Genomic DNA, 14,768 nt, shown 5'->3' with positions numbered 1-14,768 from the left:
GAATAGTAAAAGAGTTAAAAAGGAAAATAGAAAGATTTGAACCTCCGCCAAACACAATTGATACACATTCATCACTTCACAAAACCAGTTAAGCTAGCTGAAATTTTGTTATTATTTTGCCAAATTTAGCATATAACCGCTCCCAAATGGACATTTTGAAGGGGCTAGAATCCCTCACCGCCCTTACTAAGTTCCGTCCATGGATGGATTGTGAAAAATGAAGATACTAAGATATGGTTTATGAATAGAGGAAAAATTTAGTAAATTACATAAACCATTTTTCTAGTAGGTGTTTGATAGGAAAAAATCATAAAGAATTTCAAATATAATAGAGAATGAAAATAATGAAAAAAACAATGAATATTTAGAAAACGAATGAATTCTGTGTTTTGGTATCAACAGATAATGAATATAAAAGAAAAACACAAAATTTTTATTGACAATCAATATTAAAACATATAATATCATCAAGAAAATATTAACTCAAGAAACTTGTAAGGGCTGTTTAGCTTACAAACTTGTAGCTAGCATCTCATCGTTTCACTTAACAGTGCCCTTAAAGTCCAAGATACGAATTGACCATTTTCTATATGAATTGATCATATTTCTATTTGAATTCGCCTTTTATTTATTCAAACTTCCCAACCCCGTGCTCATACGCTATGCATAGCAGGACCCATACATTTCAAACACTCATACACACCAATTGTAAATTGCACAACTTTTAAATTGAAATTGAAAATCATTTCAAATCACAATACAACATGCATATATATACATATTGTAGTCCATATAATTAAGAATAAAATAATAATAGTAAATTTCGTATCTCTGTTACCAATTGAGTATAACATGTTAGTATTATCTTAAAGCGATGATCAACTGATAATGGTTTAAATTTATTGTGGTTGATGTTCATGTATGAATTATAAACATGTAAATTGTTATGATGAAAATATGTTACCGTAGCGGTTATTAAACCATTACAAGTTGATCATCGGAACAGGATGATATGAACATGTTACTACTCAGTTGATAACAGAGATACAAAATAATTATTATTTTTTTATTTTTAATTGTATGGAATACAATATGTATATGTATGCATGTTGTATTGTGATTTGAAATGATTTTTAATTTCACGTTAAAAGTTGTACAACTTTACAATTGGTGCGTACAAGTGTTTGAAATGTATGAGTCTTGCTATGTATATAGTGTATAAGCATGGGGTTGGGAAGTTGACGGAAAAAAAAAGGTGAATTCAGATAGAAATATGGTAAATTCTTATTTTGACTGTAAGTGTAATGTAAGATGCTAGCTACAAATTCGTAAGCTAAACAGCCTTTTATATTCCGTCATTTTTTAACGTAGTCTATATTACATTTTTAAGTTTCTTAAGTTAATATATTATTTTCGTATATTTGAATTTTGAAAACTTATAAATGTTGTTGTTTGATTGATTCATGGAGGTGGTGTTTTGGGAGAATAAAAAGGGAAGGTTGGATTAATTTGAAAAGGTGGTGGGATGGATCGGGTTTTTATATGAGAAATGATATTGCTACAACACAATTTAGATATCTACATCTTTCTGTTGTACACTGTGCATTACTACTATTTTTGTGTAAATAGCTAAATTGTATTGTATGTCCCTTTTTATATTAGTTAAAAATTATTTAATTATTTTAATTGGTAAGTTTTGAAAAACATTTTTAATTTGTAAAATGTCTTTTTTTATAAAATGCTAAATTAAGCTTCATTTAACATACATAAAAAAGTTTTACATTTTCATATTAAATACCGACCGCCTGAATTTTATGATAACATTACAATTAAATATGCATTTTAACCAGCTTTGTTTAGCAAACTTTATTTTTATTTAAGTAATTTTCTCTAAAATGATTATCATTATCAAATCTCTCTATATATATATATATAGATCTATATCTCCCAACATCTATATAACGTACCTCAAAATTAATCACAACATTTTTTTCTTAAATGACGTTTATACATTGATAGTCTCTTAATCATTCATCTTAAGATTATTATTATATTATATTATATATATATATAGATTGTTAACGATAAATCAACAAGGGACTAATCTAATAAGTAATAAGATATACTCATAATAAGGTCCAAAAAATAGATCTCTTAAACTAAGGCGTTTTTAGTGATTCTCAATTTACATCATCACGATGTATAGGAATTCCCTTAGTTTGGAAAATTTTGACTTTTAAATCCTTAAATCTTATTCTAACTTCCCCTCAAGCTGTTTTCAACGGAATCTATCATCCCCAAACTTTAACCCACTACGTCATAAACTAATAATTGAATGCAGTGAAAATTAATTAAATCTAAAAACATATATAACTTTGGTTAAATTGATTATTATTTAAAAAAATTTGTTGTCATGTTACTTTTGTACACTAAGGCCCTATTTTTTTTTCCTTGATAGACTTAATAATTAAGAATATTTAAGCCAAATTTTATGTTTTTTTTTTACTTAATAAATAAAAATAACCATCAATTACCTATTTTTTTCCTTAATACATTAATACATTATTTATATATTCAACCACTTAATACATTTAGCATTTAAAATCAAAGACACTTAATTCATTCAACATTTAATGATCAAAGAAAAGAACGGGCACTAAGAGTTAGATTTTTGGACCGTTTAAGGGTCAACAAGGCAGCGCAAAAAGAGGATTATCATTTATTTTTCCTTCTCCAAAATAATGTCTTTGGCAAAACACCAATTAATATTTGATAATCTAATGTCAAAAAAATGTCTAATTTCAAGACTTTTATAATTTATAATCGTTGTTGAAGCAAAAACACATACTTACGGCAAGTCTAACCATAAACTTATTTTACAAGTATCAATCGAGCAAAACAAAACAAATTTGTATTCAAAGAAATTACGCCATAACTCCTTTTACAGTTTTACCTAATAAAAAAAATAAACTAAACCCATAGCTGCATCAAAATAAATAAATATAAAATATTGAGATTGAATATATCTAGTTTAATATTTATTTTTAAAATCCAGATAAAACTGCCAGATGCATAAAAATAAAAAATCATAAATCATAAAGAAAAGGTATTAAAAAGAAAAATGTGGGGAAAATGATTGTTGAAAGATTCCAATGGTAAAAAAATGGAACACAACTGCCCACCTTCCCCATGTCACATTAATATTGCAGAGATTTCTTTCGATCAAAGTGCAGTTTGTTTTTGCACAACGCCGATACACACATATCACTGCTTTTTATTATTCATCAACTATTTTTAATAAAATATATATTTGTTAACAACTTATGACCTTATTCATCAACAAGAATTTAAAGAGAAACCCGTTTTGAAAATTAAATTGATAAGAAAAAAAAAAAAAACAGAAAAAGTGAGAATACAAAGAGTGATACAGGCGGCGATATGTTTCATTGTGGAATGGAATATCTCTCTTTATAGGATAGGATAGGATAGGAATACGAATTAGGGTTTTGTGTTAATTTGGGCTCTTGGGCTGGGAAAACATGTGGTGGCCCAAATACAATCCTTAAGTGTTATGTTTTTAGACCCAACTTTTTACAGGTGCGTTTTATATTTTAAATAAAAATAAATGTTTTAATAAACATACATGAAGTTTTTATTATTTATAAAAAATTGGTATATCTTGAGTTTAAAAATTTATCATCCTGTTCCCTATGCAATATCTGTACTAAAACATAACAACATCTCTTCCTTAAATGTCCTTTTTTTGGATTCTCTATGGATATTCATTTTTTTATGGTGAAATTGCCTTTAAAAGAGCCAAGAAAAGTCAGAGAGTTGTTTGAAATTGCCTTTAAAAGACCTTGTAATCCATCCCAATAAAAGTCCAAATAAAGTCCAGCTTCATGAACCCATCCATTCACCATGCCACATAGAACCAACTCCCCTGATCTCGTATGGAACAAATGGTGTAACTTTACTTATTAACATGTTATATGTACATATATTTTATGGCTATATTATTATTATGTGTTTAGCAAACGTATGATTTTCAATCAACAATGCTACTTGTGAATGTTTGAACAATGTATGCAATATACATGTGCATTTTTTTCAGTCTCATTATGTGTTGCGTCTTCTTTGAAAGAACAAAATATATGTGCGTTTTTTTTTTTTTTTTGAATATCAAATGTATCAATACCAAATTATAAGCATTTGTGTAAACAGACTAAATTAGTGACATTTATATATTTCTTCATTTATCAAATGAAACACGCTTGTAAACAACCATACTTCAAATATATCGACACATTCATCGTTTACATGCCAAATTCTACAGTTATCAAATGATTTGTATAAGATGTCCTTTATCCAACTAGAGAAAACATTGATCAAAATAGCAAGTGTGTTTACATATCTCGAAAAAGGAATAATGAAACTGTTTGTCTAACTGTTTACATATCTTAGAAAAAGGAACGATGAAACTGTAAAGAAGGATAAGATAGTAAAACTTACTCTGATAAATACAAAATCCAAACCTGATAGTCGAATTGCAATTAGTGATAAAAATAAACAAGTTTTACTCCAACATCAAAAAATCTATAAACTAATCGATCTTGCATGATCATTACATACTTGCTCTAATTAAGTTATCTCATTTGGAAGTTCAATGTCCTCAGGAAAACGGCATAGCTGACCGCATAGAACGCACAAAAAGCAACTAGGACCGCAGCAACTGGACCCATGAAATCCATTTCAAATCCAAAGTAGTCATGGATAAAGTCTGACATGGGCGGGTTAGTTGCCATTCCAGGCACCACGATTGGGTTATCCACATCATGATACTGTGAAACAATGCTTCCGTATACAGTCCACGCCATGGGACAGCTCCAGTAATACCAAATCCACCATCCAGGAATTTTCTGAATTTTGTTTTTTTTATAAACAAATTCAACATTTAATTTAGATCTTCAACAGAACATATATAGAATATTTATAGTAAGAAGAAAAGATGACTTACGGGTCGTGGGATATAGAAGCCTGAAAAGAGATTGAAGAGCAGGTAGAAACCGGCTGCGAATATGGCTGCTATTTGATCATTTGGTGTGATGGAGACAGTCATCATCCCGAAGTATGTGAAGTAGAGGAATGAAAAGAAGTTGATGAAGAAAAACCAGAAGAATTTGGGTGCTGTCCATTCAAATGAAATCATGGTGTACACAATGCAAGAATAATATGTGCACTGAAGGAACACATATGGTATCTCCACAAGCACCTGATGATTGAATGAAAGCTGTTAAGACCATTGACAATTGACAATATATATAACACTTCTTTTTTCGAATGCAATTGGTCTAATCACATAAAAACTATAGAGGTTAAGAAGCATAGTCAATGGGTATCAGGAGAGCTCTAGTTAACTTAAGTTGGTAATCAACCCCTAAAATATCTAACCATAAGAATGTACCATCATTTAGATTTTATGTATTGGTGACAACGTCAAAAGTAATTATTAATACTTGTTGAGAGAGTGTATGTATGTGACCTGTGCCATGGCGTATGGTAATGAGGAGTACATCCCTGCTGCTCTTTCACGATAGAAAACAGTTCTTTCTGTGGCCACAACCGGCTGTGCTGTCTGGCAATTGTTAAGACCAACAAAAAATACAGAAGCGTACAAGGCCCCAATGACTGCGCTCAGATCATTGCTGTTTTCTCTGAGATTATTTGAATCAAGAGAACGTATTAGAAGAGTAATTTCATTAAATCATTGTGGTTTAATATATATATGTGAGTAGTAAATAATAAATAAGCAGAGAATCACTTTTTGTTGCCAATCTTCCAAAAAATGGTTCCAACAACGACTGCGCAAAGCAAGGTGAAGAAGAAACGGACAAGGTTATAATCGGGATTTCTCCAATAACTCCACCACATCTTCCACAGGCAAGACTTGAATTGACCCCATGAAGACTGAGCATATTGTGTTTCAAAGTGAAGATCGACGGCTCCTGGAGGAGGCACACTTAACTCCTTCACTAGAGCTTTGTTCCTTCTGTGAATTTTCATATGCATACACATACATGCATAAGTATTTATTACAATCTATCTGATTGGTGATTATATAGTATATTACTGATTCCTAATGAATAAAAATGTGATTAAGGACTACGTACTGATGCAAAGTCGATGCAGTGAAAATCTCAGCAAAATCAACACCCAGCCGCATCTCTGCAGCACCAGAACTGACTTCCAACATCCATGTTGCTGGATTGTATTTTTCGGGTATCTTTGGAACCCCTTCAACTGCCTGATTATGTGAAAAACCACAACGTATTAATCGCATGTATAGTTGTAACTTGTAAGTCAAATATTAATATCCACTTCTAGTATTACTTATACTATATATGCATATCAAATACCTCAAAGTAGTCAATGATCTGTTGAGAATGTCTGCCTAAGGGTCCTGAGTAGATAACTTGTCCTCCTCTTTTCAACAGTAGCAACTCATCAAAGGATTCAAAGATATCAATGCTAGGTTGATGAATGGTGCAAACGACTGTTCTTCCGGTATCCACAGTGTTTCTCACAGCCCTCATAACAATGGCAGCTGCTCTTGCATCAAGCCCGGAAGTTGGTTCATCCATGAAGATGATTGAAGGATTAGCCACAAGCTCGACTGCAATTGTTAGCCTTTTTCTTTGTTCTGTTGACAAACCAGTGACTCCTGGAAGACCTACTATTGCATCCTTGATGTTTTCTAGCTCAACTAGCTCCATTACTTCACTCACAAAAGTCTGAAAAACATATATAAATAAGTAAATAAAGGAAATTAACATTAGAGATGTTTTTCTTGATAATAGTATTGTTTAGGACATTCATTGTATCTTGAACATACCATTTTTTCTTCATTGCTGACTTCTTTTGGAAGACGGAGGAAAGCAGAGTAGATCAACGATTCATGTATGGTGATTGTAGGAGAGTGGATATCGGTTTGTTCACAGTATCCAGCGATTCTTGCAAATGTTTCTTGATTCTTTGGGAATCCTGATATTCTTATATCTCCTTCAATATAACCGCCTGTCTTTCTTCCAGCTAAAACGTCCATTAATGTAGTTTTTCCAGCTCCACTGACTCCCATCAATGCGGTTAGAACTCCAGGTCTGAAAGTACCAGTTACATCACGAAGTAACTGCAGCCTATCTTCTGTCACTCCTTGTTCTCTCATTTCCTGTTTAACGATTACAGAAAAGATTTATTTACGATCGAGTTAGAAACTCATGTTTAAATTAGTATCTATATATGCTTCAGAGAAAACTTACACTAGGCATATCGACGTAATAGTTCATGTCATCAAATGACATGGCATATGGAGTAAATGGAAGAACCATTCCTTTCTTAGATGCACCACTGGGATCGACAGCTCGGGTTATCTGGTGCATTTCCTTATTTCCCTCTAAAAAACATTCACTTGAGTTAGAAAATCCAATTATCATTTTGTGCCTAAAAGTAAAAGTTTTTGGAACCATTTTTCATACTTGAACCATCTTCCGCACCACGACCTTTCATGGCTGCAGCTTCTTCCTTGGAGATAATTGCTTGTTTCTTTCCAGGGGCTATCAACACAAAGGGTAAAGAGAACAAATTAGTTACTTCCCGAAAATATATGTTTAGAAGAGTCCTCGATCATAAACATACCTTCTAAATACATAAGAGCCAGTGTGAAGAGGATATTGTAGACAACTGCAAAACCAAGGAGAGCAGCGGCACAGGTCCAGTATATGTGTGCTGAAGTTGGGTTGTCCATGTTCTTTAGCACTGCAACGCCCACACTTGTTGAATTGTCCACACTCTGCCAAAAGTTGAAGCATATATATGAATTCTGCTTCTTCCTTAATTTTTATAGTAGAAATTCATATGAATTATTAAGAGTTAGTTACTTACTTTTATGCTAGTCCACCTATCGTCAAGGAACTCATTGAGATTGAAGGCTTTGAAGCTATAAGACAGGGGGAAAATCCAATAAGCCCACTCCCACCAGTTTGGAATTCTGGTTTTAGGCAGAATGAAACCTCCCAACAAAAATATAAGGAGAAGTACTACTGATCCTCCAGTGTTTGCCATGTTCATTGTCCTACAAACTCCCGCAATCAACCTAAACAGTGCTGTTGCCATAGTCTGGATCAGAAAAACCAACACGAGATGCTTGAAGAACCTGTATGTACACCATATATACATATATGAGTTAATGCTATATACGTCTACAATTCACGGGACTATAAAAATTGCTAATTCATTCAATTTTTGCCACGTGGATTCTGTTCATTATCTTTTTTTATCTTCACCTTCAATCTAGGCGTGTTTTTAATCATATGGTTTTGGCATATATGTTATATATAATGGGAAAATCGAATATGCAGTCGACTGCAAAGTTCATGATGCAGTCACACCTACATATCATACAAATGATTGATATGTTACAAAAATGCTCCCCCTGATTTTCAAGATAACTTCATCAAAAAATGATGCAGTTAACTGCATCCAAGCTAAGCCCATATATAAAATATATAGTTGAATTGTTACCTGCTAGCTTCAGGGGCCAAGTCAACGCCCCAGTATAGAATAAGAGTCCAAACTAAACTCTCGGCCATAGCAATGGGGATACGAAGTAAGACAGATGGAAGTGTGAAAGACCATGAAGGGTGGAATGCGAGGTCTCTTTGCTTGAAAATAACAGGAAGCCTCATGACAGTGAGGGCAAGATCAGCAAACCCATTAAACATGTTAGTGAGCATACTGCAATTAAGTGCCCCTATATAAATGGAGCCATCGATTTCATTATCGTGGCTCCTTTCGGTCCTTAGAAACAAAGTCGTGCAAATGAATGCCATAGTGAGGAGTTGAAATGTCTTGAATATATATATGAAAACATTTCTCTTCATTAGCAGCACTTCCTTATCCCAAGAAGCTTTAAGGAGCTCCATTTTGGGTACTAAGAACTTCTGTGTCACTAGAGCAGCCTTGTGACTTTGGTTTTTGTCGTACGGGACTGCCAACTCTTTTTTCAGCTTTTCACCCACATGGAAACTCCTGAACCTTTGACAAAATTCATTCACTGTGACATATCTATATGCCCTGTTTCTATCTGCCCAGTATTGCTCTTGGTCCTTTTTAGATGTCACCTATTATGAAGATACACAAAATTTGCGAGATTACTTTATAATAGACCTTAATTAACAGCAAGGCATGTTCATATATGATAAATAAAGGATTTGAAGATTATTATTTTTACATGTTATTATTACCTCCTGCAAGAAATCAGCAGTACCCTTTCTCTCCGGACATTTGAAACCACAACCCTCAAAGAAGTCAACAATGTATTCGCGTGGACCCTGATACACAATCTGGCTCTCAGCTAGTAGGATGATGTCATCAAAGAGATCAAACGTCTCCGGAGCCGGTTGTAGTAGGGACATGAAGACTGTTGCCTCGGTGAGGTGAGCAATCTGCTGCATGCACTTGACTATCTGAAACGTAGTGGAGCTGTCTAGACCCGTTGATATCTCGTCCATAAATAGAGTTTTTGCTGGTCCAACAAGCATCTCTCCCGTGGTCACACGCTTCTTTTGTCCTCCAGAGATACCCCGTCTCATTGCATCACCAACAAAGGTGTCACGACAGACATCGAGGCCCAATATCTGTTCATTTTGGTTTAATATAAGGGCATACGTCAAATAATCTTGATTCAAAGTAATCTAAATTGGTCATTAATAGTGTCCTACTAAACTTACTCTAAGAGTGTAGTAAGTAATCAAGCTGCTGGCATCTCCTTCGATTGCAGTTGCCTTCATGAAAAGGTCGACTTCAGCTTCTGGGAAGATCCCTGCTTCTTTTTCTCTTCTTGCAAGCTCCGTTAGCATTTCTTTATTTCATTGTTTATGTACATTACAGTTAGATACATTATTTGAAAAGAATCAATACAGCAAGCAGTGTGTTCTTGAAATGTGAAATGAAAAGAATTTAAGGCTTATATATATGATACCTAAGCGAGATCCAACTCCTTGACATCTTGCTGAGAAATCCAAAGTTTCCTTGACCGTCATTTCTCCAACATGAATATCGTTCTGGCTAATATAGGCTGCTGTCCTCCGAGGTTCAAACTCATCTAGCGTATGCCCATTGTAAGTTATCTCTCCCTCAACCCTTAAGCTTGGATCCAGTCTTCCCGCCAGAGCCAACATAAGTGTCGTCTTCCCAGAAGACGGCGGCCCCAACAAAAGTGCCATTCTGTAACAACATCACAAAATCCATGCTAAGTTTATTGTTGTTGTTGTGTCTTAATTTAATTCCCTTTGATAACTACACAGGCTGTGCTCGAATAAATATTGAAGAAACATAATATCATATACCTTGCTGGTTTGATAATACCGGATGCATTTTTAATAATGCTAAGTTTAGCTTTCTCAGAGAAAGTGATGCCGAAGGAAGCTAGAAGGGATTCGGCAATATTTCTTGCCGTATTAGTGAGTGTTGGAAGGGCTCTTTCTCCGACGTGGCAATCAGCTTCTATGGACAAGTTTTGGAACCGAACTTCAACCGTTGGAAGGGAGATTCCGACCCTGAGATTCACCAATAATAGCAATATGTATGTTTATTAGTGTGACTACGAAATGCTGACTTATATACTATTTCATTGTTTTGACTACAATCTAATATGTGTACCAGTTTACCACATTTATTTGCTAATGACCTTTTTTTCTTCTTCTAAAAACAACCTAATTTTTAAGTCCTGAACCGTACAAAACAGAGAGCTCTTACCAATTTTTGGTTTGGAATAGTGTATTTTACAAAAGGAATTGCATAAACAGGGGAGTCAACAAAAAGGTTTGTAAAATTATTAGCAAGTCCGGGATTCCGGTAAGGATTATTATTATTATTATTAAGAACCAAGTCTTCCCAATTGGGTTAATGATGAGAACCCGAAACTTGGGTCATGCTCTAATTCTTTATTAACAACCGCTGCGTGCTAATTGTTAAATGGATATATATAGATGAATGAATTAGCAGATGGTCATAAACCTAGAACCAACATCAAACAAGAAGCTAATAAATGTTTGTTGTAAATTGTGATCAGAAGTGATCACTAATTAGGCATGCCCAGTTGCTTGCTAATATGGGGAATCTACTACAATTTTTTTTTTTTTTATTATTGAACCTTTGTTAAATGAAAACTAATTTGTCAAAAATAAGACTAGGAGACACAATGTTGTTTTTGTGTGTTTTTTTTTACAAATTAGTTATTTTTACATATCTCGGAGAAAGAATAAAACATATATAAATCTTTAAAATAATAATAGATTTATTAATTAAATTAAATCTCTTTTCCTTTATATAGAAAAATAAAATCTCCATGAGGGTTACGTCACATGACATGTTAGTTACCATAAAAAACACAGAGCTAAAGACAACTGCGGCACCAGATTTTCTCCAACCCAACATTGATTTTTTGACTTTTTTTTAATGAAGTAGAAAAAGAATGTATAAGAAATTATTTTGAATCTTTATTTTTGTGTTTATTTGTTTTAATGAGACAGGAAAAAAAAAAGGATAGAAACATTGGTGATTTAAATCTTTAAATTTTCTGCATGATACGGATAGAAATGAAATGATAGGATTTGTAAAATTATCATTCCACTCTTCCATTTAAATCTAATTATTTATATTTGGATGCATTTGTAAAACAATAGTTTTTTTTATTTTTTTTAATTTTTAACTCAAGAATAAAATTAACTATTACTTTTATTTATTTATTTAAGAATATGTTTTATGCATATCATTTTTTTTCGTTTCTCCTCCTTGATTCTATCCTCTTTATTTTACTTCTATTTGTTTGGGTAATTAGGTAATTTACCAAGGCTACTTCAAATCTAATTTAAACATGTTAACATATATGATGTGTAAATATTAGTTTCTCTTAAATAAAAATGTCAATGTATCTTATCCAAATCCAAACTATACATTGAAACAATCTTGTTGAAATACGTGAATGAGACCAATGTCGGATATGCCGTATTATTATAACATCAGATCATTGCCATGGACAACTTGGTATAATATATTTAATGATTTTGCTAAAATAATTATTACCTAATTATTTAATTATTTTTTTATATGTATATATAATAATAATACTTTATTGAACGGCTAATAAATAAAATCTAATTATCCCAAACCAATGACGAAATTCGACCTCATAAATTCGCAAATGACATTACAACAACAACAGAACTCAATCCCTGCGCGGAGTATGAGAGAGGTAAACTATAGACAGTATTACCTCTACACATAGGTAGATAGACTGCTTCTATAGGGACCTCCGGCCACAATTATGTGCAAGACGGACCGCAAATGACATTGAGTAGCTCAAACCTATCTCGTATTTGATCCCACATATATATATACATATATATATATATATACCTTATTTTCTTAATTTTTTTTTAGAACAACGAAGGTCCGGACCACGGCTATCCGGATTGGATACTGAAGGCCTACCCGATCCCTTCCCCCCCTACCCAGTAAATTCAACTCGCACACCAAAAATATTGGCTAGTAACAATAATGCTTGAGACGGGATTCAAACATGTGACCCTTGTTATCTTATTTGACTTGAGATTGAATATTATTAGCATTGAAATTAAAATATGTTAATTTGTATAATTCGTTGTAAAAGGTATACAGTAAAATAAATTAAATCAAAATTTAGTATTGAATAGTTTTGATAAAGCATCTCAAGCAGATATTTACAAAAGTTTTTGATAATATACACGAAGGCACAGACATGGAAAAAGTTAGAGAGAGTCTTCAAGTATATTTCACGATGTGAATCATTCACTTCTTATGTATGTCCCACTGCTCGATCACACACGTATTTAGCTTTTTTATAAAAGTTAGTTGTAATAAGCCTACTTCACTGCAATTTACGTACATAGCTAGCTTCTTACATGTAAAATTCTAAATAAGCCGCTAAATAAAATCCAATTATATATTAATATATCGAACAAAAGTATATATACTAACTAGCTAAAATTAAAATCGAGAGATCGAGGTAGCTAGGAAGAGTACTTACTTATCAACGCGATCTCTGAACTTTTTCAAAAACTTTTCGTTATCTTCTTCCGCAACTTTGAAAATCTTATCAATAAAGTTTTGTCGAGCATGTGGATCAAGGTCACGAACATCTAACAAAATTTGCTCATTCGGCATGTCATTTTGTTGTTGGTCTGTTGGAATGTTATAAGACTTGAAAATAGTAGTCCGTAAACGATTATAAGTAGGTAGTTTTTCTAAGGCGGCCCATCGTAAGGCCTCTTCGTCCTCCATGGAGTGACGACTGCTACGACCGTCGTGGCTACCACCGCCACCAGGTGCAAACACATCTTCGATGAGCCAACCCCCGGCTGCTCGGCCAAGACTTCTACTAATGCTTTTCCTTAAACTCTGTCTAAGTCCCATCTTCCCATGATCCCCCTCCATGGTTTTCGAAAACACCGATCGATCGGCCGTCTAGGCTCACGAGGGTGTACCGGCCTGCCTGTTAAATACTTCAGTAGTACTAACGTTGCTACATTATCAAATGCAATGAGAAGGATGTTTATTTATAAAACTGTGTCAACGAATCTTCAAAATAAAAAGTAATGTAGAAAGTAGGACCAGGTGCGTATAAAATATTTGCCTCGTTTCAACGTTTTGTGTTTTGTTTGTTTGTTTGTTTGTGCCAGAAATTATGTGGTAATTTATACTACTCTTATGTAGCATTTTCAACTCACATGCAAATCAAAAGGCTGCGAGTACGTACACTATAGTGATCAATCAATAATTAACAACCACGGACTTTTTATTGTATTTAAACAACTAAACAACTATTACTGAGTTAATTAAAATATTCCATATGGATGCGACAGCTATTCGCTTCACGTCAACTAGTTCTGGACGTGGTTTCTCCCAATTTACAAGAACATGCGAAAGCACAGGCAGGGATCATTTTTTAAGAAAAATAATTGATATGAAGATATGCCTATAAATTTAGTGTTGTTATGGGGCATAATTAAAAATTTATAGATTAAGAAAAAAAATAGTATTATTTATATGTCATTTATTAAATGTATTAGACATGTTTTTAGACTTATACTAGATTTTAGACCCGTGTCCAACACTGGACACAAGATTTACAATATTAACAATATCAGATCTTCATACATTTAAGTCATAAAAGCTTACAATTTTAAAAAAACACGGTTTTAAGTGTTATATTTTGCAAGTTGTAGTACAATAATCATAGATTTCTCACTGTCATTATTAGCCTAGACATATTGATGTAATTGTTTGCCGTAGTTATTCCACAAGGCACATGCTATATATAATAATTTCTCCATTATAATATATTTTGAAACAGATGTACTCATAATGTGATATTATTAGGAAAAATAATTAAGAATTAAAATATAAACATATTTGTAATACCGAACTTGACATTCAAGTATATGTATTTAATCATGATGCGCGTTCATAACACGCATATGTTTATCTTCAATCACTTATTCTATGATAATATGATAACAATTAGGATTGTTATTATATTCTTTGATAACAATTAGGACTATCTAATATTTGTTAATAAGTCATTAGGTTTTCAAATAACTTTTTATAGAAAATATTTCATATGTTAAATTTTTTTTATTTAACTAAATGATTGTAAATTTTAAAAAATTCTC

At 32.9% G+C, this 14,768-nt stretch overlaps 1 protein-coding gene and 1 non-coding gene across 2 annotated transcripts; both read right to left on the bottom strand.

Moving 5' to 3' along the window:
• Positions 1–3,119: 3,119 nt before the first annotated feature.
• LOC122590368 lies at positions 3,120–3,274 on the bottom strand. The gene has a single exon (XR_006322504.1). It is a non-coding gene; the product is annotated as a small nucleolar RNA snoR135 (small nucleolar RNA).
• Positions 3,275–4,517: 1,243 nt separating this feature from the next.
• On the bottom strand, positions 4,518–13,630 carry LOC122589263 (ABC transporter G family member 29-like). The gene is made up of 17 exons (XM_043761531.1): positions 13,124–13,630; positions 10,404–10,613; positions 10,037–10,281; positions 9,786–9,916; positions 9,300–9,692; positions 8,578–9,176; positions 7,939–8,209; positions 7,693–7,846; positions 7,533–7,610; positions 7,317–7,450; positions 6,893–7,225; positions 6,417–6,791; positions 6,171–6,304; positions 5,822–6,049; positions 5,543–5,714; positions 5,018–5,272; positions 4,518–4,919 (listed from the first exon to the last, which is right to left on the bottom strand). The coding sequence occupies exons 1-17, from the start codon at positions 13,528–13,530 to the stop codon at positions 4,647–4,649; spliced, it is 4,392 nt and encodes a 1,463-aa protein (XP_043617466.1). The 5' UTR covers positions 13,531–13,630; the 3' UTR covers positions 4,518–4,646.
• Positions 13,631–14,768: the final 1,138 nt, after the last annotated feature.

Source organism: Erigeron canadensis, chromosome 2 (assembly GCF_010389155.1).
Source record: "Erigeron canadensis isolate Cc75 chromosome 2, C_canadensis_v1, whole genome shotgun sequence".
Classification (NCBI taxonomy): Eukaryota; Viridiplantae; Streptophyta; class Magnoliopsida; order Asterales; family Asteraceae; genus Erigeron; species Erigeron canadensis.
This window is presented reverse-complemented; position numbering and strand designations above follow the sequence as displayed.

Bases quoted from the DNA above. Each gene is read 5' to 3' on its own strand.
- LOC122589263 (XM_043761531.1), bottom strand. From the start codon at position 13,530: ATGGAGGGGGATCATGGGAAGATGGGACTTAGACAGAGTTTAAGGAAA. The intron at 7,847-7,938 runs GTAAGTAACTAA...AACTTTTGGCAG, and splicing joins ATAGGTGGACTAGCATAAAA to AGTGTGGACAATTCAACAAG. The intron at 7,611-7,692 runs GTATGTTTATGA...TTGTGTTGATAG, and splicing joins GGCTCTTATGTATTTAGAAG to CCCCTGGAAAGAAACAAGCA.